The sequence below is a fragment of the Ictidomys tridecemlineatus genome, chromosome 11 (genome assembly GCF_052094955.1).
Source record: "Ictidomys tridecemlineatus isolate mIctTri1 chromosome 11, mIctTri1.hap1, whole genome shotgun sequence".
Taxonomy (NCBI): Eukaryota; Metazoa; Chordata; class Mammalia; order Rodentia; family Sciuridae; genus Ictidomys; species Ictidomys tridecemlineatus.
Genome location: NC_135487.1, coordinates 39,894,982 through 39,922,244, shown reverse-complemented (window position 1 = coordinate 39,922,244; position 27,263 = coordinate 39,894,982). Strand labels below are relative to the sequence as shown.

General features: G+C 49.0%; 1 protein-coding gene across 3 annotated transcripts in view; it reads left to right on the top strand.

Moving 5' to 3' along the window:
* The first annotated feature begins 3,895 nt into the window (after positions 1 to 3,895).
* Positions 3,896 to 27,263, top strand: part of Slc1a7 (solute carrier family 1 member 7) — a 43,754-nt gene continuing 20,386 nt past the window's right edge. Inside the window, exons 1-2 of one of the 3 annotated variants that reach the window (XM_078026269.1) lie at positions 3,896 to 4,233; positions 11,590 to 11,669. In XM_078026269.1, coding sequence (XP_077882395.1) covers positions 4,057 to 4,233; positions 11,590 to 11,669 — 257 coding nt within the window. In that variant the 5' untranslated portion in view covers positions 3,896 to 4,056. Of the gene's footprint in view, positions 4,234 to 4,579; positions 4,643 to 11,589; positions 11,670 to 27,263 lie in introns of those variants that run through there. The other 2 variants (XM_005326050.5, XM_078026268.1) reach the window with 2 other exon arrangements.

The window sequence follows — 27,263 nt, the reverse complement described above, 5'->3', positions numbered from 1 at the left end:
TGTCTATTGAGCCCTTGAAATTGTGACTAGTGCAACTGAGGAAGTTAATTTTAAACTTTCTAAACTCTTACTTAATTTGAGATAAATCTCACGGATCCAGAACCTGTGCCCTGAATTCTGTAACCCTGACCCTTGACGGATCCAGTGAACACTTGTGGCTGTGACTCGTGTGGCTCCCTGGCACTGGTGCGTGTGTGAAAGTGTTCGATACTCAGCCTGGCCCAAGGTGAGTGCTCTGCACACAGAAGCTGAGTGGTTCCTTGGGTGCTCGGGCCTGACTTCCATAAGTGATACATCTGGACAGGAGGGGCGGGGAGGGGAAGGAGGAAGGCAGTATGTGTGAAAGTCACTTGCTCCATCCTCAAAGACCAATCTGGGAAAGGACCAGCCCTCTGCAGGGGTCAGATCAGCCCCAGGGTGAGTAAGGCTAACAAGAATCCACACCCAGCTGGATTAACTGCCCACAGAAAGCCTTCCCAGAAGGGCCCAGCCTCTCTGTGCTGGGGAGACATGTCATGGAGATTAAGGCGCCTCTGGGATGTCTCTGGAAAGCAGCCAATAAACCTGGAGCTCTCTACAAACCAGCTGGGAGCTCAGATGGCTCGACCCAAACACATTGTGACACACAGTGGCAGGGGTGAGGTCCCAGGACCTGCTGGCCACTCCAGCTCCCTGATCTCTTGCTGGTCCCAGAGGGCTCTGCTCTCCTACCTCCAGCCTGGATCCCTCTCCTCTCACCAGACCTTGGCCAGCATCCTCCAACCTGCCGCAGACTCCCTGAGTCTCCCACTAAATGACCTCTCTCTGGGAAGCCTTCCTGCACCCTCCTCCCCAGACAGAGTTGCCACCCTCTATGGGCCCTGGGGAACCGTCAGTCATTAATCATTAGCTGACCAGGCACCCTGCTCTCTCCCACAGCACTCCGCTCAGGGTGGCAGGCCTGGGAGCCCTAGCTTCTCGCTGGGCAGCTGCCCCTAATGCTTTGTGACTGGGCCTCACTTTTTTATTTTTTGGGGGGAGGGCCTCACTTTTGACAGCACTGCTTATCTCCTGCCCACTCATACACATGTCCGCAGCTCAGGTGTACTGCTGCCCGTCAGTGTTGGCTGCTCTGAAGGACAACCCCCTGCTCCCTGGGATGCCTCCAAACACCCAACTACCAACACACCCTCCAGCTTTGGGGATTCTCCACCAAGGGGTTTTCAAATGACATGGTGACACATATAGATGGGTCCACCATACGGCCAGTGCAATGGTTTCATTAATGAGGTTCTTGGCATAAAAGTTAGCTAGAAGAGATCAAAATAAAACACACAGACTCAGTTACCTTATTTATATTGCCAGGTCCGAGACGGCTCCCCTCTCTGGTTCCCTCCTCTAACTGCCCAGAAGGACAGCAAGGATTACTCAGGGCTAGCAGGAGAGAGAGAGTGTGAACACGCCTGGAGTAGCTTTTTATTGGGGAACAAGAGATTCAGGGGAGAATTCCATCCAATGAAGGTTGAGGGGGGACTGCACTCCAAGGTCAGGGTCAGTAATTGGGCCCCCGGGGTCAGTGGTCAGGCACACCCCCACACGGATGGGCTCTCTCATCAGGAAAGGGCCGGGAAAGTTCCGACACAGCCAGAATGCCTCAGACCCTTAACGGGAGCCACCCAATCACGTGTCAGAAATGGCTCCCCACAGACTGGTTTTATTCTCGTTGATTATTATTCTGATGTCAGAACCACTTAACGAGGATCTGGGGCTAATCCCTGGCTGGTGACTGTGGAAAGGCCTGAAATGGAGGAAAGAGAGGGGTGTGGATCCAGGGTAGTCAGGGAAGGCTTCGAGGAAGGGCACATCTGACTTGTGACTTTCTTAACAGTGAAGTGTTGGGTGCAGAGCAGGCTGAACTGTGTTGTCTGCAGGGCAGGCTGAACAGATGTTGGCTGCAAGATAGCCCATGCACTCAAACCCCCCTCTATCTGGTCCTTTATCACCTGTTTGCCTCAAGTCTGAACATTCAACCCCACTCAAGGCTGAACACTTAACCCTCCCTTGGGCCAACAAGGCAGCTTGCAGACCCAGAGGCCCCATTAGATTTGGGCTATAAAAACTCCCTCCTGCCAGGCCCCCCTCTCTCTTGCTCTCTCTCTCTCTCTCTTGCTCTCTCTCTCTCTTGCTCTCTCTCTCTCTTGCTCTCTTTGTCTTTCTTGCGTGCACTGTCTCTCTCTTGCTCTTGCTCTCTCCCTCTTCATCTCTCCTCTCCTCTCCTCTCCTCTCCTCTTCTCTCTCTCTCTCTCTCTCTCCTTCTTTCCTTCTTTCTTTTCTCTTTGTTGCACTGCTGCAATAAAGATCTTTTGGTTGCTCCAAGTGTTGTGGTCACTTTTCTTTCATGAAGGACATTCTAGGTAGAGGGAATAGCATGGGCAATGTGTGGAAGGCTGGGAAAGGAGGTGGCCTTGGAGGATTGGGGTCTTGCAGTTGGTTGGGGTCCCTCAGACTTGAATCCTCTGGTCCCCCACTCCTCTCTCCATCCCCCACCTCCAGTGACTGCAAAGAGCAGGGACTTCAGAAGGTTGGTCTACTGGACTGAAGCTCCTTAGGAGGCCTGTAGCCCATTTCCCTCATTCTCAAAAGGGCAAGACTGAGCCCAGAGAGGGCAAGACCATAAGCTGATGGCAATCGGCAGAGTTCTAGTGTCTCCTTCTTGTCTCCTTCCTGTGGCCTGGGAGCCTGTGCCCCAGACCCCTCTGTCCTTCTGCTGCAGACCCTTGGCCCCACCCCCTTGTCAGCAAGAGACAGGCCCTGCTCACACTCCACACTCAAGCCTGTCACATCCCCTCCTCCACTGCTGCCACCTGACTGCCCCTAATGGGATTGCAGATTCCTGATGAAATTAGCCAGAGGATTAATTCCTCTGGTTTTAATGACATGACAGACCACAAGAAACTTTACAAAGAAAATCTTTCTTTAGAACGCGGTGTGATAACGATGATCCTAACCCCCCTGGCCCCTGTTCAGCACGCAGGCGTTCACCACGGCTTTTCCGGATACTCTCGGTACAGAATTTTGCACCAGCCCTAGGAAAATTCATTTCTATGGGTGGGAGGAAATGCCTCATCCAGGGCTAACAGCTAGTAAGTGGCAGAACTGGGTCTTGCATACAGACCTCCTAGCTCTGTCATCTTTAAAATTAACAGGTACGCAAATCCCACAGTGGGAGCAGCTCTAGGTTAAAGGGCCCTGAAGAAGGTGCATCCTTCCTTGGCTTTGCAGTGGGTGGTGGCCCCGGGCTCAGAGTTGAAGTCGGGTCCCTTGAACTCAAAGCTACATTTCTCACAGTACTAAGTGCCTGGAGCCCCATCTACCTGTTCATGGGTAGAAACTGAACTTCATTTCATCACGTGCTAGCTCTGTGACCATGACCAGGGCACTCTGGCTCCTGGAGTCCCAGTCTCCCTTTTCAGTGACGCGAAGGTAGGGATCTGAGGGTAATTGGGAGGAGTTCCCATGATTAGTGTAGATAAAGCAGCAGAACAGGCCTGGCTCCCAGTGCTCACTGGCTCCTCATCCCCTCTGGCTCTTCATGTATTAAATGGTATATTAATAGTTCTTTTCCCTTGGGACTGGTATTAGGATTAAATATGTCAATATGAGTAGTGTGCTTCCAGAATGACACCCAGTGTCCAGTAAATGTCTAATTAATGTTGGTGACTGCTGGTATCTTATGGCCTTGCTTTCGGTTCCTTCTGGAATGAAGTAATGGGTAAAAATCAAACCAGCCAAGCAGATGTTCCTCTTCTTCCTCCTCCCATCACTCCGCAGTTCTAGAGGAGCTCTCGGCTTTGAGGCTGAACTCCCAGACCACGTGGCCTGCTCTAATTTCCCAGGCCCTAATCTGATCCCTTGTTCCTAATGATGCGGCTGGTAATAGGATTGTGGCTTCCCTCCCGAGCGGCCACCCAGGCCATGGCTGTGGGGCCAGCAACTGGTGCTTAGCAACTCCGACAACCTGTGTGCCAAGGAGCCGGTGTGCAGCCCGGACCCCGTGCCCTGGCCAGTCTCACATGCATGGAATGGTGCTGTGCCCCGTGCCAGAAGGCCCCGCTCACCATGGTGCTGAGTGCCTTCCTGGCGCGAGGGAGAGACGTGTGCAGGCGGAATGGGCTGCTCATCTTATCTGTGCTGTCTGTCATCGTGGGCTGCCTCCTTGGCTTCTTTCTGAGGACCCAACGCCTCTCCCCACAGGTGAGCCGCCCAGAGCACCTCAGGGTCCCTGTAGGAGGAGTGTGCAGGCTGGAGGGATCTGGGGCTCCCAGTGACATGATTGCCAGTGAGTCACTCTGCCTGTCTGGGTCCCCGTTTTCTCCTCTGTAACATGGGTGTGATAAATGCCTGGCAGGACTAGAGGAGACACAGAAAAATGGTTGAGGAGAGAGAAAATAACAAAAAATCTGGCACAGCCGGGTGACTAGGAGGCGAGGACGCCCTGTTGGGATGACTGGGGGGCCTTAGCACTCTGGTGGAGGAGACAGAGGAGTCTCTTAAGAGCTCAGCACTCAGCTCCTACAGGCAGCCCAATGACTAGAGGTCCAGGAAGGGATTTGTAGGCAGCAGTCACAGCAGGAGCCACGCACCGGGCTGTGGAAGACTTCAGGTGAGCAGCAACGTACAGTGGGAGGCAGGGTCCGCAGGGTCAGAGGGCTGGCGCTGGATCAGGACTTGGGGCAAGCATAAGAAGACTATGAACAGAAAAATGAAGCAGATAGTTCTGAGCTTTGGAGAAATGCCCGGGTGCCAGGAAGAGGAGGGGGGGGGGTAAAGAAATAGGCAGGGATCACAGGGGGCAGGGGGCAGGGGGCAGGGGGCAGTTGTAGGGGTGGGGTCTGATATTTGGATGAAAGGGGGTAGATATGAGAACTGTTCCTAACAGAGGAGGTTTCAGGGAGCAGTGGCTGCTTAGAGATGGGGTTGGGAGACGGAAGCAAGGGGGGCCCCAGGTTTCCAGCCTGGATAACGGCCTTGGGGAAGATGCATTGACTCCTTCCTTCCCTCTCAAGCTCCAGCTCTTGTGAGAGAAGGGAGGACACTCACATGGTTTTAGAGAAGGAATTATTCTGACATTTGTTCAAATAGTAAGGAAGACTGAATACTGTTGTGACAGACGTCAAGACTTCCTGGAGGGACAGAAAGGACTCAACTCCAAATACCACAAAGACATCTGGGGATTTATAGCCAAATAGCTAGCAAAGGGACACCCCCCCACCCCGCGAAATTACTAAGAGGAGACATCAAAGGTGGGGAAGTGTGCCTGAAGGCAGGCCAGGGTGACCAGATACCCAGAGTGAGGGTGGATTTGAGGGATGAGGGATTTTCACTAAGCTGAGTTGCCAGAATTTGGGTTAAAACTGTGCTATGCAAATGGAAGAAAAGGCCCAAGAACAAGGCTTCAGTGAATAGAGGGCCTAGAGGGAGCTGTCAACTGTTTGGCCAATGAGAGAGTTATGGTCAAGGGTCTCCTGGAAGAGTCCTGATAAGATTCCTCTTCCTGCAGCTCACTGATACTAATACTCTCTCTACAACTGGGATCCAGGCATCAGATTTTGTTTTCCATTAACAAGTAAATGCCATCAGGGTGCAGTGGCACACCTATGTAGTGGTGACCCAGGAGGCTGAGGCAGGAAGATCCCAAGTTCAAGTTCATCCTCAGCAACTTAGTGAGACTCTGTGTCAAAAAAAATGAAAAGGGCTGGGGATGTAGCTCAGCATTTAAGCACCCCTGGGTTCAATCCCCAGTCCAAAAAAAAAAAGGAAAGAAAGAAGAAAATGCCCTCTCTCCAGGCACTGGGCCTCTGTCACTAGAACAACCTGGTCAACCTCAAGAAGTGACTAAGGAAAGCCATGCACTCAGGAGACAGAGGAACTTGAACTCTAACTCTGCTAATAAATGGCTGGGAAAAAATTCTTTCTCCTCTTAGGGATGGGGTTATGGCTCCATGGCAGAGCACTTTCCTAGCACACGTGAGGCACTGGGTTTGATCCTCAGCACCACATAAAAATAAACTAATAAAATTAAGGTATGGTGTCCATCTACAATAAAAAAAAAATCAAATCCTCTCCTCTCTGTCTTGATTCCCTATCTGTAAATGGAGTGGGAGGAGGTCTATATCTTCTAGAACTGAATTACTGTAAAGAGTGAAGAGGATTCACCAGCATCCAGCGTATAGAAAGTGCAGACTGAATTTTACTTTACCTTCCTTTCCTCATCTACCTGTCAAAGTCCTGCCTACATCAGGAACCCCACCCCATATTCTGTATCTTCTAGAAAGTCTTCTAGAACTGTCTCTGTCTGTAGTACAGTCCATCCTGGGATCACACCTTGCAGCCTTGTCCTCGGCAGGCCAGCTGCTGGTTGCTTGCTCAGAGCCATCAGTGTCTGTTTCCCCCAATAGACTGCAATAACCGAACAACTCATGGGTTCTCTTGAACTAAATGTGAGCCACACGCAGTGCTAGGCGTGGGGAGTAGAGGTTTTGTCAGTGTTAAACCAGCGATGGCACAATTTGCAATCTGCTCTCTTTTGATTTTCTCCAGCAACAAATACACATTTCCTGAAGGAAGATCATTTTGTGAAAACAAATTGGAATGTCTATTATTAAAAGCCAAACCCATCTGGGGCCTCCTATGCTAGAGCTGCCTTTCCCATCTGTTTGGACATGCAAATGTGTTCCCGTCTATATTAACCTGCCAGATAAACTGAAGGAAGGATGTGAAGTCTTAGAACAATTACTTGGCAGGAATTGGCTTTCTTAGCATCTTACTTTGAAATCCAGGATTTCTCTGTTTGATCTCTTTGCTTGTGACTCAGAAACTAAGCCCGTCTAATTTTGTAAGCTTATGCAACAGGCAAAAATCATAAACAATTTAGAACATGGTAGAATGTTCTATTTGTGAAAAGAAACTTACAAAATTATATGATTTTTACCTTTGGATATGAATAGCTAGTAAAAAAAAAAATATGGACTGTTTTGAGACTTCCAGTTAAACCAGTTAACGGGGAATTACAATTACATTCATTTTCCTCTCCTTCCTGGAAATTATAATAATGGAATTTTTAGAGGCTATGAACCACCCCAAACAAAGGGGATATAAAAGCAGATAGCTGAGAAAGGAAGCAGAGAGACTGCATCAAATTCGGCCATGTGGGAAGAGGATGGAGTTGAATGATCTCGTTTAGTAATGCGCAGAAAGCCAACATCTTAATGTCTATAGAAGTGGAGACCAAGCAGCTTGTCCTGCAGAACTCCAGAAGTGCTCTGGATTTGGAGGTGCACAGTGTGTTCTAGGCCCAGGTGAGGTATGGAGTTGAAAGTAGGGACATTGGCTAGAATTTTGTAATTAGAGTAATGAGACCCCAAGGGCTCCTCCAGTTCATGGTGGCCAGAGGACTCTCCATCCTCCTGCCTCTACCTCCTGCCTGTCCAAAGAAACAGAAGCTTGACTTAGGGATATCAGACCCACTTGCATGTGTTGGGGAAAGGGACAGTGGTAAGGCACAGGCTTCAAACAAATTAACAGACACCTGCACTAGATTTCTGTCCATAGTCTCCTTCTACAATGGGAGGAAGAGAACTCACTGAAGGCTTGGAGCAAAGATCTCCAAATCCTGATAGAAAAGAATTTCCACTCTACCCATCTCCAGTTAAAAAGCCAGGTTGCACCCATTAGCCTGCCCACAGGGCAATCAGTTGACAAGCCCCATACATACATCTAAGTTCAGTGCTTTACTCTTTTTTATTGTTAAATTTATTTATTTATTTTAATTAGGTATATATGACAGCAGAATGCATTTTGATTCACTGTACACAACCGCAGCACATCTTTACATTTCTCTGATTGTACACGATGTAGCATCACATCCTATGTGCAGTCATACATCTCATTCCATCATCTTTCCTGCCAATGCTTTACTCTTAATGTGAGCAGAAAGCCAAAGTCACCAGAACTTTAAGGAAAGCAGCTGCAAATGTACAAGAAACTAAACAAAGAGAAAAATAAATCTTCTTTTCTCAAAAAAGAAGCAAAGACAATGCAGGGAGTAGAATATAACTTTTGAAATCTTTTCTTAAGATCTTTGGTGACCTGAGAGAAGATATAGTTACCATAAAACAGAACAGAATATGGGGGCTGGGAGTAGGGCTCATGGTTCAGCCCCCCACACCACAAAAACAAATAGGCAGAAAGCAGAATGGGATGCTAAAAAGAAGAAACAATTCATCAGAGAATAAGAAAGAGCTTTGGGAAATCAAAAAATAGAAGAACCAAGATAAAAATGTCAATAGTTGGGACACAGATGTAGAAATCACTCAGAGTAAAACAAAAAGATGAAAATAGAAAAAGAAAATAGAAGCAAAGTGGAATGCCCAACATGCCAATTTTAAAGAGTGTTAACAGTAAAAATGGAGGAAAGAAAAAAAAAATTGCAGAGAATACTCCAAGTTTCTCAGTGTCAAGGAGGCATAGCACAAGAAAGAGAAGAAAAGAAAATTCCATCACATACTATCACACGTCACCATGAAATTACTGAAAAGTGAAGATAAACAGATAGTCTTTAAACAGTTCCAAGGAAATAAGAACAGTTCTCATGTAAGGAGCAGGAGACATAAGAATGGCTTTGAACATCTTAAGCAACACTGGAAGTTAAAGACAAAGGAGAAATGCCTTCAATGTTGGGAGCAGAGATTATTTTCAACTGAGAACCTTACCAATGGCCAGGCTGCACGTAAAGATTCACAAGTTTCCCTTCCTCCCAGTCTTTCTCAGCTACCAAAGGAGATGTTCCATAAAAACAAGAAAGTAAACTAAACAAGGGACCCAGGAAACAGGGATCCTATGCAGGATAAAGTCCCAGAATGACAGCCAGAAGAGTCCCATGACAGCCTCTGGGCCTAGACAGCAGGCTGTCCAAACTGGGATGGGAAGGCAGAGAGCTGTCGGAGGGGTAAAGGAAACCAAGGTAATGCGTGCATAGAAAATGCTATTATTAGATATTTAAAAAAATATTTTTAGTTGCTAATAGACCTTAATTAATTAACTTATTTATTTATTCATATGTGATGCTGAGAATCAAACCCAGTGCCTCACACATGCCAGGCAAGTGCCCTATCACTGAGCCCCAGCCCCAGCCCCTACTACCAGACATTTTAATAGACAAGTTCGAACATTTGGAAGAAATTGATGAGTAGTTCATCAAATGAAAAATCATTTTGAAATTTTTCATTTCAAAGCAAATGAAACATCAGTGAATTACTAACTTCAGGAGGAAAATAAAGGTCTAACAAATGAGAAGGCCAGGCTGGAGCACATTACTTGGCTCAGCAGTGAACATATTTGATGGTCAAAATTTTGTAAATCTCGACTACTGATTCACCTGAAAATTGACATACAAATAATGGTGAAATGGGAAGAGGAACAGAGCAGGTGGGGACAAAGTCCTCATCATCATGGCAGGGAAGTTAATAGATGTCAAACTGGTAACATGAGAAATAGCATTGTGACCACATTAGCTAGAAATAGTCATACTAGGGGAAACAGAGAAGTTGAAGGTGTTCCTTCCTGGGAAGTTGAGGGGTGGAGATAGAGAGGGGAGGAAGAGGCTACCTTTTATAATTACAGCACTATTCAATTTATAGAAAAAATGCACATGTGGATTATAATTAATCTAAAATATATAGATGCATATGAGTATACTTCTTTACAAAGCCAATTTTCCAGGTGCATTGGAAATAATAGAATGAAACTAGGAAGCCTGATTCTCTGTCCTCTCTGTCACTCCATGAACAAGTCACCTCCCCCTCCTGGTTCAGTTTCTTCCTCTACAGAATGAGTGGCCTGGACGAGATCTTTAAAGCCCCTTGGAGCATCAAAATCCTATGATTTGAGGCTTTAAAAAGCATCAGACCATTAACAGATCCTCATGTTTGGCACTGAGATTTTAGAAATGGTTGCAAGCATAAAAATGTAACTTGGACGGTGTTTGAAAGTCCATTTGTCTGCCTCACCCACAGCCTCACCCGCTGGAGAAAGGGGCCCCAAGCCAGGGTTGCCAGAAATAGCAAAACTGAATTAAATTTAAACCTGAGAAACAGCACACCCCATTAAGTTAGACTTTTAGAGAAACAATAAATCATGTTTTAGAACAAGTAAAGAATGGATTATTATTATCTCAAAGTCAAATTTATCTGGGCTTGGTGGTCCCTTCTGCATCTGCTTCAGGGATTTACTCCTGTGACTTGTCATCAGGAGAGCAGAGGGGGCAAAGATTTGAGACCCTGGAAAGATCGGGGGATAGGCCTGAGCCCACAGCTGATGAAGGGGCGGATGCTAGAACTCTGCCTAGTAGGGACCTTTGATGCTGATTGGTGTCTCACCATCCAATCAGGTCCTTTCTCTGCATTTGGAGGGAAAGGCTAGAGAGTGGACCAGCACAAGTGGAGAATCTTTCTCTCAAGAGGGCAGTGGTCTGCTTATAAGTCCTTCTTCTCATAAATGAAACTGGGGACTTGGGCAGGAACCATTCCTAATTTATTTTGGGGTCCCTAGTATGATTCCCATCACAGTGTGGGTTGCAGGAACAATGCTCAGCCCTGCCCTCTTGCCACTTACGTCTGCTGTTGAAGATGGATTCTACACCATGGATCAGATAGGCTGGTGAACAGAGTCAATGGGGAGAGATGTTGTTTACTGGTAGTACTGAACATTTGCTCATCCAGGTGCTGTGCTAAGTACTTATGTGCATTCTCTCACTGAGCCTCCCAGTAACCGTCTGAGGTAGTTATTGAAAGGAAAGTGACCACTACACTCGGAGCAACCAAGAGATCTTTATTGCAGTTGTGTCTGATTAACAGGGAAGGAAGAGAAGAGAGAGAGAAGAGAAGAGAAGAGAAGAGAAGAGAAGAGAAGAGAAGAGAAGAGAAGAGAAAGAGAAAGAGAAAGAGAAAGAGAAAGAGAGAGAGAGAGAGGGAGGAAGAGAGCAAAGCGAGTTGGGGGAGCCCTGCAGCCAAAATCTAATGGGGTCTCTGGGTCTGCAAGCTGCCTTATTGTCATACAGTGATTGGATCATGCAGTAGTTGCTAAGAGTGTCATCTTCTGCCTTCAGGCAGACCGGGCAGGGGCCAGATGTGGATTTCCATTGGACCAGACAGGTGGGGGTCAAGTGTTCAGCCTCGAGTGGGGTTGAGTGTCCAGCCTTGAGGCAAACAAGTGATAAGGAACCAGACGGATGGGGGTCGAGTGTCCAGGCTACCCTGCAGCTAACATTCATTCAGCCTGCTCAGCAACTAACAGTTATCATCTTCATGTTACAGGGGAAAACTTGGGTGAGGTCACCTGCTTAAGGTCACACAGCTGGTTATGAAGGGGGAGTTGCTGGAATTGGAACCCAGGTCTGTTTGGCTCCAAAACCCATTCTTTCTCCCTGGACTCTGCAGCCCGCGTGCAAGATAGGAGGGTGCAGATGTGATAGCGCTTTGCAGATGGCAAAGAACTGAGCGACCAAGAAGTCTGTGCCACCTGCTATAACTCCAGCTCTTGCTGTGTTTTCAGGAAATTAGTTACTTCCAGTTCCCTGGAGAGCTCTTGATGAGGATGTTGAAGATGCTGATCCTACCACTGGTGGTCTCCAGGTGAGAAGCAGGTGGGGTGGGGGGAGGCGGCTCTGTCCCCCGAGGACAGCCTCCGGGCTCCCTTGCTGTTGAGTAGTGAGCCAGCTCCTCCGCCCTCTCTTGTAAGGTGGGAATGAAGCTCCCAGGCTAGGGGCTCCTCAGTGGTACCTCGTGCTCCTACTGGGACGCTCTTGTAGGCAGCATTCAGATCTCTGACCGAGTCTTCTAAACTCTGCTGAAAGCCACCTCCTTCAGGACTCCTCCTCTGACTCCTCATCCTGCTCTGGTTATTGTCTCCTCTTTGTGCATCCTTGGAGTCATTCATGGAGCTGGTGAATTTGTCAAGGTCATCAGTGACCTCCATGTTGCTAATTCCAAAGGACAATTTCAGTTCCTGTTCTGCATGATTTCTCCATCAGCAGTTCATATTGTTGGTCCCTCTTACCCTCCTGGGATATTTTGCCAGTGGCCTTGCCCTCCCCTGGCTTCTTCTGCCCCTCAGCTTCTCTTCCTCTGCCCAGCCTTGACATGTTGCAGCCTCTCAGGCCTTTCCTGCTCTAACCTCATGGCTTCAATATGCCACCCCTGACCCAGGGCTCTTAGGTTAGGAATGTGAGCTCCACACTTGATTAACCAGCTACCTATTTGACATCTCCACATGGATGTTTCACAAGCATTTTAAGTTTAGTGTCACCAACTTGAGATTTTACCCAGCAGACCAGTTCCTTCTGTTTTTTACTGTCACTAAAGGCAGCTCCCTGTGCCCAGGCCCTTGGTCACCCCTCTCTGTACCCCACAGTCAGGCAATAGCAACTTCAGCTCAGCTCATCCCTCCCCATGGGTCCAGGGCTCTCTCTTTCATGTCCTGACTCCACAGTCATCTCACCTAGGATCTTGTCCCCCACTACTCTGCCCCATCTATTCTCCACCCAGTGGCAGAATGAGCTCAGTATTTGCCTTCAATAGCTTCCATGTATTTAAAATAAACCCTAAGCTGGGTGCAGTGGTCCATGCCTATAATCCCAACAGCTTAGGAGGCTGAGACAGGAGGATCACAAGTTTAAAGATAACCTCACAATGGAAAGGCGCTAAGCAACTCAGTGAGACCCTGTCTCTAAATAAAATACAAAATAGGGCTGGGGATGTGGCTCAGTGGTCAAGTGCCCCTGAGTTCAATCCCCAATACCAATAAAAATAAAATAAACCCTAAAATCATTTACCTGGTCTAGGAAGCCCCATATGATCTGTTGCTTCCTATCCACTTCACCCCCATTTCATGTCACATTCATTCCAGTTCTGAGGGCCTTGGTCCCCTAGGCAGGCCAGACCCTCCCTCAGCTCAGGACCTCCACACCTGCTGTCCCTTCCACCTGGAACATGCTTCCCCTGTATCTTACGCCTCTTCCTCCTCCTCTTTCTGCGGATCTCAAAACTTACATGTCACCCCCTTAGAAAGGCCCTCCTGCCCAACCCAGCCCATCCCCGCCCATCCCAGCACACCACCTTGCTCTCCCTTGCTCTCCCTTGCTCTGCCCTTTCTCCCTCTGGTGCTCACTGTATTGTCATTCTGCACATATTCATTGTCTCTTTATTTTCCAATGGATGGTAAAGCAGCATCAGCACTCTGTTGACATTCAATTCCGGGTTGTCAGCATCTAGCCAAGTGCCTGTCACATAGTAGATACTCAATAACACTTGTCTAATGAACTAATGAATGAATCAACAACCATGCACTATGCTTCTTGAGTACTTTTCCCTGTGGTGGGCGCTGCAGATACAGAGATGACCAGGCACTTGTCTGACCTCAAGGAACTTGCAGGCTGTGGGGGAGACTGGCAAGGAGATGAAAGGAGGGAGCCCAGGACTCCCGCCAGGCTGTGATGGGCTCCATTGCTGTTGACTCTCCTTGCTGCCTGGGCATTCTGTTCTACTCAGAAGATACTGCAAAGACAGAGCATGGACCCTGGAGTCAGACTGGAGTTCCTGTCCTGCTCTGCCATTTGATAGCTATGTGCCTTGGTGCGAGTTACTCAGCTTAAGAGGAAAAAGCAAGTTCAGAAGTCCAAGGCCTGGGTGCTCAACCTGCCCCTCACTGTTGTGTGATCTGGGATGAGGCACCCGCCATGGGCTCCTGTGCTCCCTGTGGCTAAGGGCTGATCCAGCTCCCCTGAGCCCTGGCTCTCGCCCCTGGTCCCCTCCACTGGGCTAGAGTGCTTTCTCTTGGCTGGAACAGGAATGGAGTATTAACTTGAGAAAAGCCAGTGTATTCATACATTTCTTTTGTTTATTATACAGTTTGGGCTGATGCAAAGCAACCACGTCACTGAAAAATGGAAATGCTCTAACATTTTCCAACCAAGGGAGAATTAAACCTTCTTGGGGGAAGAATGACGCATTTCTGGGCCCCAAATCTCCCGAACCCTCCTTCCTTGGTTCTCAAATGGATCTATAACCCGTCATGCATCCACTAATGTTTCCTGAGCTTTGTTCCTGCTGCCCCAGGGCTGAGTGTCCCTGCTCCTAAAGAACACCCACACTGGTGTGGCTGTCATTCAGGGAAAGACGAATCTCCAGAGCCCCTTTGACAAATTTGTGTTAGACCTCACCTAGGGCTTACTGCACCAAAACTGCCAAGGGGCTGAGTAGGACTGTGTTTTTAAAGCCCCACAAATATTATGATTAAAAAACAAACAAACAACAACGACAAAAAAAAAAACAGATGGTCTTGGGGTCTGTCCTCTGGCTGGGCAGCTAGAGCCCAGCATAAGTTTGGCTACTCTTCCATCCCCAGTAGCTCCACACTGCGCCCCAGAAATCAGGGGCTTTGGGGGTATATAGGTCACAGGCAGTGGGGAGGGTTCAGATTCAGGCTCCTTTGCTTCTGGTTCCAACAAGCGGCAAGTCTGGGCTCAAAGACTGGCACCCATGTCTGCTCCCATCTCATCTCATAACAGCCTTTGCCTCCTCCCTACACCAAGCCCTGGAGATAAACTGCCACCTCATCTGCCTCTAAGCTTTTGCGTCTGCACACTGTCACTCCTGCTGAGCCCCTGCCTCCCTCCAATGCCCTGTCTTCTATTGAGTTCTCACCCTGTGCTCATGACCGATTTACTAGCTCATTCCTATCTGTGAAATCCACCCACCCAGCTCCTTGTTTGTTGATAGCCACTGAGGACAGCCTGTGTCCACCTCCTGATAATACTATAACCCTGGATGTGCCCGATGTTGTTAGGTAAATGAATCTGTGGTCATAGTTGATGGATCTCATTATGGGGTACGGGCATCCTTTGGGGGTAGTGGCATCTATTTGAGTAAATGAAATAGCATTCCTATCTGGAGTAACCACTCTTCTGGCTGGACAAGAAGTAGCCCTGCCAAGGGCCAGGCCCAGTTGGCATGATCCCACATGGTAGGGTGGTGTGTGCTGGAAGGGGATCAGGTTCTCCCCATCTTGGTTTCACAAGATGGGGAGAACCTGATCCCCTTTTGGTGGTCAGCATGACCAGCAGATATAAAAAGATGATGAGATGTAAAGAGCTGTGGCATTAGCAGTGAGGTTGACAGGAGAGATGGTTCTGCCTTAGAGGACCTCGCCATCTGGTAGGGAGACCATCACAGAGATTCTTTCTTCCAGAGAAGGGAAGGGAGGTCCCTGGGGAGTGAGGCAGGACTCACAGGGCTGAGTTGGAGCCCAGCTCAGTCACTGTTCCCAGCATCTTCTAACTCTGGGGCCTCTTTCTAGAATCTATTCTAATCCAGCCCCTAGCCTGAGCCCCTCAGATATGCTACTGTCCTGCAGGATGCCACCTATGCCTGCTAGCTGTGGCTGTGTAAGTCACAGTGAGGGAGGGGACCAGCAGCACAGGCAGGATGCCAAGGACCTACAGGAGGTCCAGGACAGGAGCTCTGTTCTTATCACTAGATGTGCCCACTTAACCAAGTCTCTGACCACCTGAGCCTCAGTGTCATCTGTAAAATAGGAGAGACACATTTCTCCCAAATGAGAAAGTGATATACCCGAAGACCCGGCATACCTCTGAGGACATTACAAATGCTACAGATTATTTAAATGCTGCTAATTATTTAAAGCTTCCCCAAGGCCCAGGTGATTCATGAAACCCTGCACTTCTGTTTCTGCTCTCAGCAGGCCGCCCCCTTGCATGGCCCCTTTCTTCTATGGGGTTTGGCCACTAGAGCTTACCTGACACCTCTCCTGGGAAGTCCCCCCAACTGAGCCCCACGAGGTGCTCCCTCGACACCAATATAGACCTGCATGTAGCACCTGTGTCACATACACCATGTCTCTGGTGGCCTTTTGCAGAGGTATGGACAAACTCTCTCCCATTTCACCATGATGTGCTCACCTACTGCCCAGGGCAGTCCCCCAAAGCCTCCGCCTTTTCCATGAACTCTGTGCTCACTATATCTTGCTTTTGGCCCTCACACTCCTATAACCCAGCAGTTTCTCATTTCCCCAGTCATGTGGACATTGCTCCCTCACAAGGTTCACTCACAAAGATCACAGGCTGTCGGCTTTCTCCTGACTGTCCCCCAGTTATCTATTGCTATGTAACTACCACAGACTTGATGTAAAACAAACCTAGGGTTTTTGTGGCTTGGAAGCCCACGCCCTTCACTTCAGTGTCTCACAGGATCTCAGCCAAGGTGTCGGCAGGCCTTTGTTCTCATCTGGTGGCCCTGCCATGGAAGAACCCATTTCCAAACTCCTTGAGGTTGCAGGCAGAGTCATTTCCTTGTGGCTTCTTAATGGCTGTCAGCTGGAGGTCACTCTGGGTTCCTAGAGGCCACCTGCAGTTCCTGACTTCTGACTCCCTTCACAGGCAGTTCGCAGCAAGGGTCCCACACTTCCCCAGGGCTGGGGAGGCTCTCACTCTCCAGTCCTCTTAGACCAAGTCTTATACAGTATGATCATATGAGTGACATCCCATCATAGCCTATTAGAAGCAAGTGACAGACCTGCCGGCACTCAGGAAGAGGCCTACCCTGGGCACAGACTCTTGGAGGTCTCCTCATGGGATATCTACTTCTTTCTCTCCCTTCACCTTCCTTCTAATTTTGCCCCTAGACAAGCCAGAAATCCTGCCTTTGTCTTCCAGGATCACTTCTACTCATGCTCTGTCCCTGGAGCACAGGGCTGGGTTGGGGGCTGCTGCTGCTTGGCTTCTAGTCCAAGTGGCTCATCAAGAAATTTTTGAACAAGCACAGCTCCCTTACCGTGGAAAGAACTCTGAAAAATGCACTTTATCTCTTTCATCGGATTCCTTATTATCTAGCCTAGGGATTAGGAGGTACCCAATAGTGTTTATTAAATGAATAAAGAGCAGTAGGAGCTCAGTTGGAGCAGAGGAAAGTTTCCTGTCCAACATTTGAACCTTTGTGACATGGTGAGGAGTCATCTTTTAAAGATTATTTTTGTACATTTAAAGATGTGTTTGTCATTTTAAAAAATACATAAACAAATTACAAACATTTTGGAAAACAGAGGAAAAAAAACATCATTCCACAATTCAAATTCTGCTTCTTGTATTATTGTTGTTGTTGTTGTTGTTATTATTTTAAATGTTTGCTCTCATTTTTAGTAGTGAGTTCATAGATCCAGGGTGTCCTTGGTGATTAGTTCAGAGGCTCAACCTTGCCTGGTCCCCAGAGCTGGTCAGCCAATTCTCTGATGCTGCCAAGAGATGACCAAATAAACCAAATGCTAATTTATTCATTCACAGAGATAAATATACTTGCCAAAGAGGACAGATACATACAATCTCTGGCCAGAGCATTCTCCCTGTAGGCTCACCACATGGGAACCGTCTGGTTAGATCTGTTTGCTGGTGAGACAATTTCATTATTTAATTGTGGAACCAGTGTGACTCCAGGTTTGCCAGCTCTGTTCTTGTCTGAGGCCCCGACCTCATCATATGTGTATTTCTGTGAATTCAGTTACAGGTGCTCTGAAAAAGAGAGAATATTATTTCAATGAGGCAGGAGACTCCTTCAAAGGGTGGTGCCCAGATGGAGCGGACCTGCAGGGGAGGGACTGCTTTGTCCTCAGCCTGTCTCTTGGGGACTCAGCTCTGTGCTCCTAGATTACATCCACATGTCCCTCCAGGTACAAGCAGCTCCCAGCTTCCCTGGGGATTCTGGAGAGAAGTACATTTTTAGCTAGTAGCCTCTGAATGTAGACTGACTGCTTCATCTGGTAGTCATCTAATTAGAGAGTAGCCATTCCAAGACTGGGAGGATAAGCATCTGGAGGGCACTCTGACACAATGCCTACTGACTGTCACCAGCAGCTCCAGCTATCTTCAAAGGCACGTTTAATTGTGCTTGGTTATTGCTTTGTTACTGACACTGGAAAACTGTGTATGTCTAGTATAGTCCAACTCCTCATACAAACAGGAAGTCCAGTGTCTTGCTCTTGAGGCCTCTTCCACATTGGCCAAGGTCAGCTTATTTTGTTCAGGGAAGCTTCCTTCCAGTGCTCAGTAGCTAAGAGAAGTAAAATGGCTGCCCTGCCACCCTGCAGCTCTGGTTCCTTATGCACAGCATTTACTGTGGATCTCAGGTCCTGTAGGACTGACAGGAGTCTGCACACAGCTCCTCTGAGATGCACATCTCTGCTCAGACCACAGGGACTCCCGCTCTTTGGTTCTTTGGTCCTAGATCACACCCCCATGCTCCATCATTGTTTATCAAAGCACCCCAGACATGCCTGGAGATTAGCTCCCTGGGAGTTGAGACCCAACCTCCTTTCCATCCTGTGGGTTCACTCTGAGGGCCTTTTATGCCCACAGGCCTTGGTCTTGGGTGTTGTGGTGCACCACAACACTAACTTCAAACCTCAGAAAGCAGGGATTGGGCCTTGACCTGATTTCTCTCAGGGCCCCTGGGTCTCCTGGACATTGGTGCACCTTTCTATTACTCTGCAGATCTGCCATCAAACCATAAAAGGGTCTCTCTTCTCCTGGACACCGTGTGCCTTCTCACCTCACACCTGCCCTTCCAGAGATTCTTCTCAAAATGAAATTGGCTATAGGAGGATTTGCTGTCTCTCTACTTCTAAGCTTAGAAACCTAGGATAAAATTCAGAAAATTCTCTATCACGTGACACTGGCAAAGGAACAAATAGTCTGATGGATAGGACGTGTTACAGCGCCATCATGTACCTAAGTCAGGGGTGCTCTCCCATGGGCGTGCTCAGATGGGCACCAAGTGGTTTGCCCCCAGCTGTGTTCTCTGCACCTCCTCTCTGACCGATCCCATGATCATCACACCTTCTGCATCTAGAAAAGTCCAGCCTTTGGGATCGAGCAACCCTCTTTTCTCAGTCCCTTCCATTAGGACACTTCCCACTGCTTCAATTCCTTTTGCTTTTAATTTATAGCCTAACTCTCTCCCCATATATCGATAACTTTCTCCTCCTTTAAGTTCTTGGAGACTACCTTACTAAGTTAACTTCCACAAAAATAAATCTGCCTCCTGCTTTTTTTGGTTTTCATTCAACATGTCATAAGACTTTCCACACAGCACCTCTGCCTGGGGAATCCTATTTTACTCTTCCGCTCAGGGCTAGAGCAGAATTTGCAAAGCCCTTTTCCCCTCACTAGACACATGGGGTGCTACTGCAGAGACTGCTGGGGTACCACTGCACCCCCGGCCTCTGGAGTTACCTCGGGTTCTGTGATTCACAACACTTTCAGCCTCTACCATAAAACAGACACAATATCATCTGCACATTTACAAGGCAGGTCTTAGCAGGTGGTGTGTGTGCATGTGTGCATGTGTGTGTCCCATTATGGCCCCTCTGGGGCTGGAGATTTTGTCTAACCTTTAGAATTCAACTGAGCCTTGTTTTCACACATCCCCAGACAAGAGCCACACAAGGAACCAGGGGTGGCTAAACCAGCATCTGGATCCAGCTAGAGCCTCCAATTCTCCACTTGCTTTTTGCCAAACCCTCCTCTCCCCTCATTCTTCAATTTCTTAAACCAGGCATCATTCAAGCAAAACTCAATCCATGTGTTTATAATTCACTGAGACCGAGCATGGCAGTGTTTTGTAAGCTCCACATCACAGCAAAGAAATCCAAGTGTGTTGTGTGTGGGTTTGTGTGGGAATCTGTGGTGTGTGTCTGTACATGTGTGTGGGCTGAATGTGTGTTCTCTGTGTGTGTGTGTGTGTGTGTGTGTGTGTGTGCTTGTGTGTGTTGTTTTTCTTCCTATTTCTTGTAGACTTTTAAAACTTACTTGTCTTAGAGTCAGGAAATCTTGTTTGGCCAAAGAATCTCCCCCACTCCCTCTCCCCCTTGCTGAGGAACTCTAGTTTGGCAGAAAACTCCCAAACACCCACGTTCTGACTTCTTGGAGATGGTCCTGGGCCAAGCAACCTCTAAAGTCTGGTCTGGAAGCCAGGGTACAGGGGCAGCTGCCCTGGGTTCCCTAGGACAGGCTGTGGGTGGAAGGGAGGCAGGAGCTGTGGGCAGCCAGGGGGCCAAATCTGGTATGGCCTGTGCTTCTGAACTCTACTCTCAAGTCATGGGCAGCCATTCCTAGCAGAGCTCTGTGGAGTCTTCTGATGGGAGCCCTAGGGAGCTGCCTTTGGTCCTCTTGCCCAGTCAGCTGAGAATCTTACTCATCAAAAGGGAAACATGGCCCAGCTGTGGGCTGTGGGTGGGTCAGACCTTCAGTCTGGTGACTCTGAAAATCTCCAAGGTCCCAGATGCCTATGCCCCTTCTCCCTTCCAGTTAGAGACCTCCTCTTCCTCAGAAGATCCGTTCACCTCTGGCCCAGTTCCCGGGTGAGCCAGCCCCTGCTCTGGTCTCTCTCAGTTACAGCTACCACCCAGAGCTTTGTGTTGTCCAGCTGCAGGTGTCACCAGCCCCTGGATGGAGCTCCCAAGGACCACAAACTCATCTCATTCATTTCCAGGACCCCAAGGCACCCAGAGCAGAAGCTCATCAGGGGTGGGATGGGAACATGTGCCAGGGTCTGGGGAGATGAGTGGGTTTTTGAAAAAGCTCTTGCTGCTCTTCTACGGAGAACAACTGCCCTGGGAGAACCTCATTCATGCAGGTCCTGCCTGAGCAGGTGGGACAGATACTAGATACCCCGCTGGTGAAGGGAAGGGCAGAGAGCTGTGTTCCCATGTGCATGGGCCTGGCCTTCCCTTTCCTTGGGAGTGGCTTCCCTGTCCATGGCCTGGTGGTGACCAACCTGACAGGTGGGCCTAGGAAATCCCTGCGCATGGTGGACAACAGTGTGGTGGTCCTCCTTAGAGACACTGCCCTGATGTTCTTTGCCACATGAGAGAGAAACAGGTAGGAGGCCAGCTCACACAGTGTGGAACTGGACCTGACCCTTCACGGCAGGATACAGCTGAGAATGATGGTGGTCAGACATGAGGGCTGCAGCCGTGGCCCCCGTGGCTTGCGATTAGGTTCAAGTTTATCAGTTGCACAAGTCCTAGTGGAGCTTCCTCTGGGGGCCTGGGGGCCTGGGAAGGAGGGAGTTTCAGAGGGCAGCAAGGATGCCAGGGCAGCAGTGGCCCCTGCCCACTGGGAGCCATCTTTGCTCCCTGGAATCACAGTGGAGCTGGAGAGGCGTGGCCTGTGTGGCTGCAGAGGGCTGCTGGGCCCAGTGGGGGGCGCTCTCCTCACGGGAGGTGGACGTCATCCTGGCACCAGAAGGGCTTTTTAGGAAGCCAAATCAGCCCACAATGGCAGGGCTGACTCTGGAGGTGCTGGGTCTTTGTCCTCTGAGGTGTATATGCACAGGTTGTAGAGAAATTTCTGTCTTCAGGAGGGTGTGCCAGGTCTGGGAAGCCCAAATTTTAGCAAGCTGGAGTCAGGGCATCCTGCCTCAGGTCTTCGAAGGATTTGGCTTTGGGGAAGGGTGTGGCAGAGCCATCTGGGAAGTGTAAGTCCTTTGTGCTAACATGGCACTTGCAGTCGTCAGCTGGGCCTGTCATCTGCCCAAGGCAAAAAAGTAACCCAAGATGCTTGGAAGGGCTGGAGGGACCCTTCTCACCCAGAGATACCCTCCCCCGCCCCAGATGCCTCCTTCTCTGTGGGGTGGAGTCTGCAGCAGTGTCCCAGGGGCCAGTGTGGGAAGGCCTCTGTGACTAGGCCAGCTGAGGTCAGAAGCCATGGGTCTGGTCCAAGGGCTCAGGCTCCTCCCTGTCCCTCAGGTCTCCCAGAGGCAAGATGTTGGGACTGGCTGTGCTGGCAGACCAGGGTACCTGTGTTCTCACGTGGCTTTAGCAAGTTATTTGCATACCTCCAGTGACTGGAACTTCACTCCTTCTCAAAGCAGCTCCTTCCAGGGCAGGACAACTCTGCTGGATAGTCACTCCTAGTGCCAAGCCAAGGTCCCCAAGGCTTCCCCATCATTCCCGGTGTCCCCAGGCTACTGCGCTCTGGGTTCCGTGGTGCTGTCCCCAGCAGCTCCCCCAGGTCTATGTCTCTGTCATCTGCTGCCTACCACAGCCACCCTCTGTGGGACACAGCCCCCTCCCCGGTCTCTTTGGTAGAGGGTCTCAGTCTTAGAGCAGATCCGTGGCATCCTTTATGAGTCCCCAGGCTTCTGGCCCCACAGGCTGAGGGTCCATCAGCCCTTTGGTGGCTCCATATGCCAGGTGACTCACCAGGCTGGCAACCAACAAAACCCCACTGTCTCCTCTTCATGGGCTGCTATTGTGGCTCAGGCTCCCTCTCCCCCACAGAGTTTGTATTCTCCAGGCTGTTGAAGCCGACTCCAGCCCAGCATGTCTGTGTTCACTTGCATCGTGTCAGAATTGGCCCATGGTCCCAGCCTGCTGGGGTCCCTCATCTGACACATGAGAGGCTCCTCCCGGCTTCCTGTGCTCTATAAATCTGATCCACATGCTGTCAGCAGCCTTGGCCAAGCCATTGATAAAAATGACCAGAAAGAAGAGGTCTGAAAGTAGAGCCTTCCTCTAGAGGCCATGTCTACTGTCTGCAATAGTCATTCAACTTCTGTCCCTTTACCAACTCACCATCTGTTTCTGGAAGTCCTGGGGCCAACTCCCTCAATATCACACAGACTCAGTGCCAGGGCACTCCCTAAACTTGGCCAGGGGACCAAAGCTGGTTCAGATGACTGTTCTTAGGGAAGCTACAATGGATGCTCAGTCACCAGAACTCACAAGGTATCCTCTGATCCCAAACGTCCCCTGGTTTAACATCACATCTATCACATACCTGCCCCGAGGCCTGCCTATGCCAGGGTCTGGGATTCTGAGGCCCTAAAATTGAACTAGATCCAACCCTGTACTGAGGAGCTCCCAATCTATGGGCCAGGCGGTCAGAGGACATTGACAACACAGGAGCACAAAGAATTGAAATATAATGTGTGTTTACTATTCTAAACCAGGATTGGCTCTCATGACAAACCAGCCATTAATCCTCCACTGGGAACAGAGGTAGGCAGAGGCTCTGGAACTTGCCCAAGGGCTCTGGCTAGTAAGACATGCCCAGGAGCTTTCTAGCCTAAGTCAGGCAGGCCTTCAGAGAAAAGAGGTGCTGCAACCTGAGAGGTGAGCAGCAGGAGAGGACAGGAAGGGAAGAGCTTTCTGAGACAAACAGGAAGCACAGGGTGCCTGAGAAGTGACCAAGATGGTGGCAGTCAGGGAAGGCCTCCCCGAAAAAGTGATGTCTAAGCTGACCTTGGAAAAGGCCCATGGAAATGTCTGGGCTGGGGACATAGGGGCAGCACTGCTCGGTAACCAGCCCTCAGGCAGATGGCTGAGCTGCCCAGAGCTACCTGGTGTAAGAGGGGGTCATAATTCCCACCTGGGGGTTGGTGTAAGAACCAGGTGAGGCCAGTAAGCAGCTTTTTTCTCTCTTTACCAGGAGCCGGCAGCGGCTGCCTCCCTTCCCCCAGCCCCTGCAAGTGGAACAATTACCAGATTGCATCGGGCGGGCGGGGCCCTGGGAGCCTGGCCAGCTCCCTACTGCCTCTGCGAGTCGGTGCCTCTCATTACCACAATCTCTTGATCCCCAATCCCTGGGCTCTGAGTGGTGGCCAGATGGCTTAGGAGGCAGTTGCAGGCCTCTAGGCTCCTGGAGCTCTTCTCTGGGACCCTCATGGGCCTTGAGGGCTCCCAGGAGCACCCACCAAGATTGGAGTAGGATAAAAAAAAAGGTTACCTATTGTTCCCCACTCCCACCATAAATCACAGAGCCAGGAGGAACATTTGAGGTCATCTTTATGGGACCTCCCACTCTATCTGGGTTTAGCATACCAAGGTGGTCATCTAGGCTCCACTTGGACATCTCCCAATATGGGGAGCTCCCCACCACAAACACTGGGGCCACAGCCATGGGCGAATCAAGAACTCTGATAATTCAACTAAAAAGGTTGGATCATTACAGTCATGGTCAGTCCAAACCAGAACATGGGGGTGGGGGTGTTAAACCAGGTCTGTACCGCCAAGAAGCCTTGTGGAAGATAGGAAACCTCCCAGGGTTCTGAATCTGAAATCCCTGTTCTAGTTTTGACTCTAGAACTTACTAGCCTGGTCCATTTGCCTTCACCTTCCAGAGGTCTGTTTTCCTTATCTGTGACTCACTCAGACCTGGGCGTCCACTACAACAGACACTAGGCAGAAGCAGCTAATGAGCAATTGAAACGCTGTGAGTGCAATCAAGGAGCTAAATCCTAAATTTTAAAAAATTAATTTTAATTAAATATAAAACATGAGCAATGTAAAAATTTTACATGGACTATGCTTTGAAGAGGGAATATTTCAGTTCAAGTATTATTAAAATTAATTTTGCAAAAAATGCATTTTACCTGTTCCTTTTTATTTTTTCAACGTGACTATTAGAACATTTTAAATGACTACTTTGGCTGGCTGGAACATTTTAAATGACTGCTTTGGCTGGCTTTATGACTCTATAGGGCAGCACTGATTTAGCAAGTTATTTAAGGATTGAATGAGGTAGATTAGATGTTCAGGGCTAGAGGAACAGCAAATCTTAAAGCAAATTGTGGTTTATGCCTCTGCCAGGTGCTCATGTGTTCTGTAGCACATAAAAGATGCTCTTTCTAGAGATTCTAGAAAACATGGACAAAAATGAAAAACAAAATACAAATTACCTGTGAGCCCACCACCCAAAGAAAATTACTATTAACTTTTCTTTCTAGAGTTTGTGTGTATACATACATACCATGTCCATATGGCCTAAAGCGCCCCCAACCACTACTGTGTCCCAGCTTGTAGATTTCTTAGAAAAGTCACTTTAACAGATAACTCTTGGACCTTGAGGAGCCCTGCTCTGGAAAGAGCCTCCTAAAGGACACACTGCAGAATTTTCCACCTCCTTTCTTGTTACTGTGATTTCCAGGAGTGGCATGGGTCACACATTGGGATCAGTGCCCCCCCTAGTACTTCTCCCTGCTCTTGGCTGCTGCCATTGCCTGCGGCCACCCTGGCACCACCTGCACCTGCCTGGGGAGCAGCCTCTGGGTCAGCTCTTGCCAGCAGCTCCCACTCCCCTGGTCCTATTTCTGCACCCCCTCCCTTCGGGAAGTAGGAAAGCATTTCCCTTTTGGGGGTAGAGGGAGGGAGGTTCCAGAGAAGAATTGCTTGGGTCCCAGGAAATGGAATTCCTTCCATTTTCTGCAGCAGCCCTCTCTCTCCTTTACAGAGGAATGAGGGACCCACAGGGCTGGGGGTGGAGGTCCTGTTCTGTCCAGAGCCTGTAATTCCTGCCTCCCATAGCTGCTTGTCTCTGAGCTGGCACCATCCCTGTGTAGGGCTGTTTTTTCCTTCAGGGCTCTTTACCCCTTTCTGAAATCTGGATTTTATCTGTACCCCTCTACAGCACAATCTCTCAATCATGTCTCTCTACATTCTGCCCAGTAAGCTAGAGAGGGCTCACTTACCTCTAGGGCTTCCTGCAGGGCTATAACAAGTTGGTAAATTGCTTTTCTCCATTGCATTAGATTAGGAGCATCTTCTCAGTGATACCATTCATTGTAAAGGCTGCTTAGAACTCTGGCACACGGACTTGCTGTACCTTTTGATCTAAGGTCTTTGCCCTTAAAGGGACCATTCCGGTACCCTCCAGGTACACTTTCCTCTGATATTCTCAAATGTAAGGAGTGTTTAGTTCTCCTCCTCAAACATCCAGCAAATTCTGCTAGATGAATTATGCTGAAGTGCTGCCAGGCCCTTGCTCCCCACTCTGTGCACCACTTTGGTGGCTCTCAGTGCCCCCTGTCTGACATTCAAGGCCACCCACTCCTGCATTCAATTGGTCTTTTCTGTCCCATCACCATACTTCAAATATGACCTGAACTCTGTCCACACTGAACAGCACAGTGGCCCCACACTTTCAGCCTCCCCGTTACCTTCTGTTATCCCCTTCCCTGGCACATCAGCCCCACCTCCAACTCTTCCTTATCTTCTAAGAACCTCTTCTAAGCCCTAGCTGGAGTTAACCCTCATCCCCTAGAGAGATAGATAGTCCTTCTTGTCTCTTTCCTTGCCATACTGATGTATCCACCTTGTCCTGTGGTTATTTCATGTCCCCTTCTGTCCCAGATTTTTGTCTCCATCCCTACTCACTGCAGGAGTAGAAGCTCCCTAAAGTCAGGAACGGGTGCTGACTTCTCTCTGTGGGCACAGGGCATGACACAGAGTGGGCACAAATTTTAAAAAGACAGGTATGGATTTGGGGCTCGAGTTCTGATCCAGTTGGTCTGATCCTTCTCTCAAGGCCACAGCTTCCCTAAAAACTGAGGTGGTTGGACTTGACTGTGGTGTTCTGTAGGGAGAGAGGACTGCTTGGTTTGGAGTCAATGTGCTGGCTCTGGCCTGGGGTAATCTCTTGGATAATGATTACAGCAGCCCTGCTCCTCCAGCTACACAATCCCATTATGAGCCCTTCAGGATTTATGTCTGAGCCCCACCCTAAGCCCATCACTAACATATGGCATCCTGGCAAAGGAAGATGACAGCAATTCTAAACATTGACTCATTCATTCAATCACTCATTCATTAAGCAACAAGCTACTGGACCAGGCTGGGGCTGGCTCTGGGTGGACTCAGCGGATACCAACCTGGCCTGGAAGGTGCTTCTAGAAAACAGTCAGTAATTCAGTGAGGTGGGGACTGTGGGAGCTCAGATAAGGGGTTCCTTTCAGCAGGGTGATCAGGAAGGGCTTCCAGGAGGAGGGACCCTTGCCTCTTTTGTTTCCGCCCCGCCAAACTTTTCCAGTTTATTCTTGTTTGAACATTTAGACAGTTTATTGACTGCTAAGAATAGCCTAGAAAGATCTTATAATTATGTTAAGAAAACTAATAACAACTACTTCTTTTTCTCCACATTTTGTACTGGCGCATTCCAGTTGTACATAATGGTGGGATTGTTGTCACATATTAGTCCATGCACACGCCCTGTGTCTTCATATGGCAGGCCAGCCATGTGGCAGTGAGCAGGACAGCAGGGCTCAGGCCAGGGAATGGGCCTGTTGTCCTAGCCTTGGCCTGGCACTGGATGCTGCTGTGTGTGTAGTCTGATAAGAAGAGCGTGGATGGATGGGGAGGGATTATCTGCTCTTGTTTACATGATT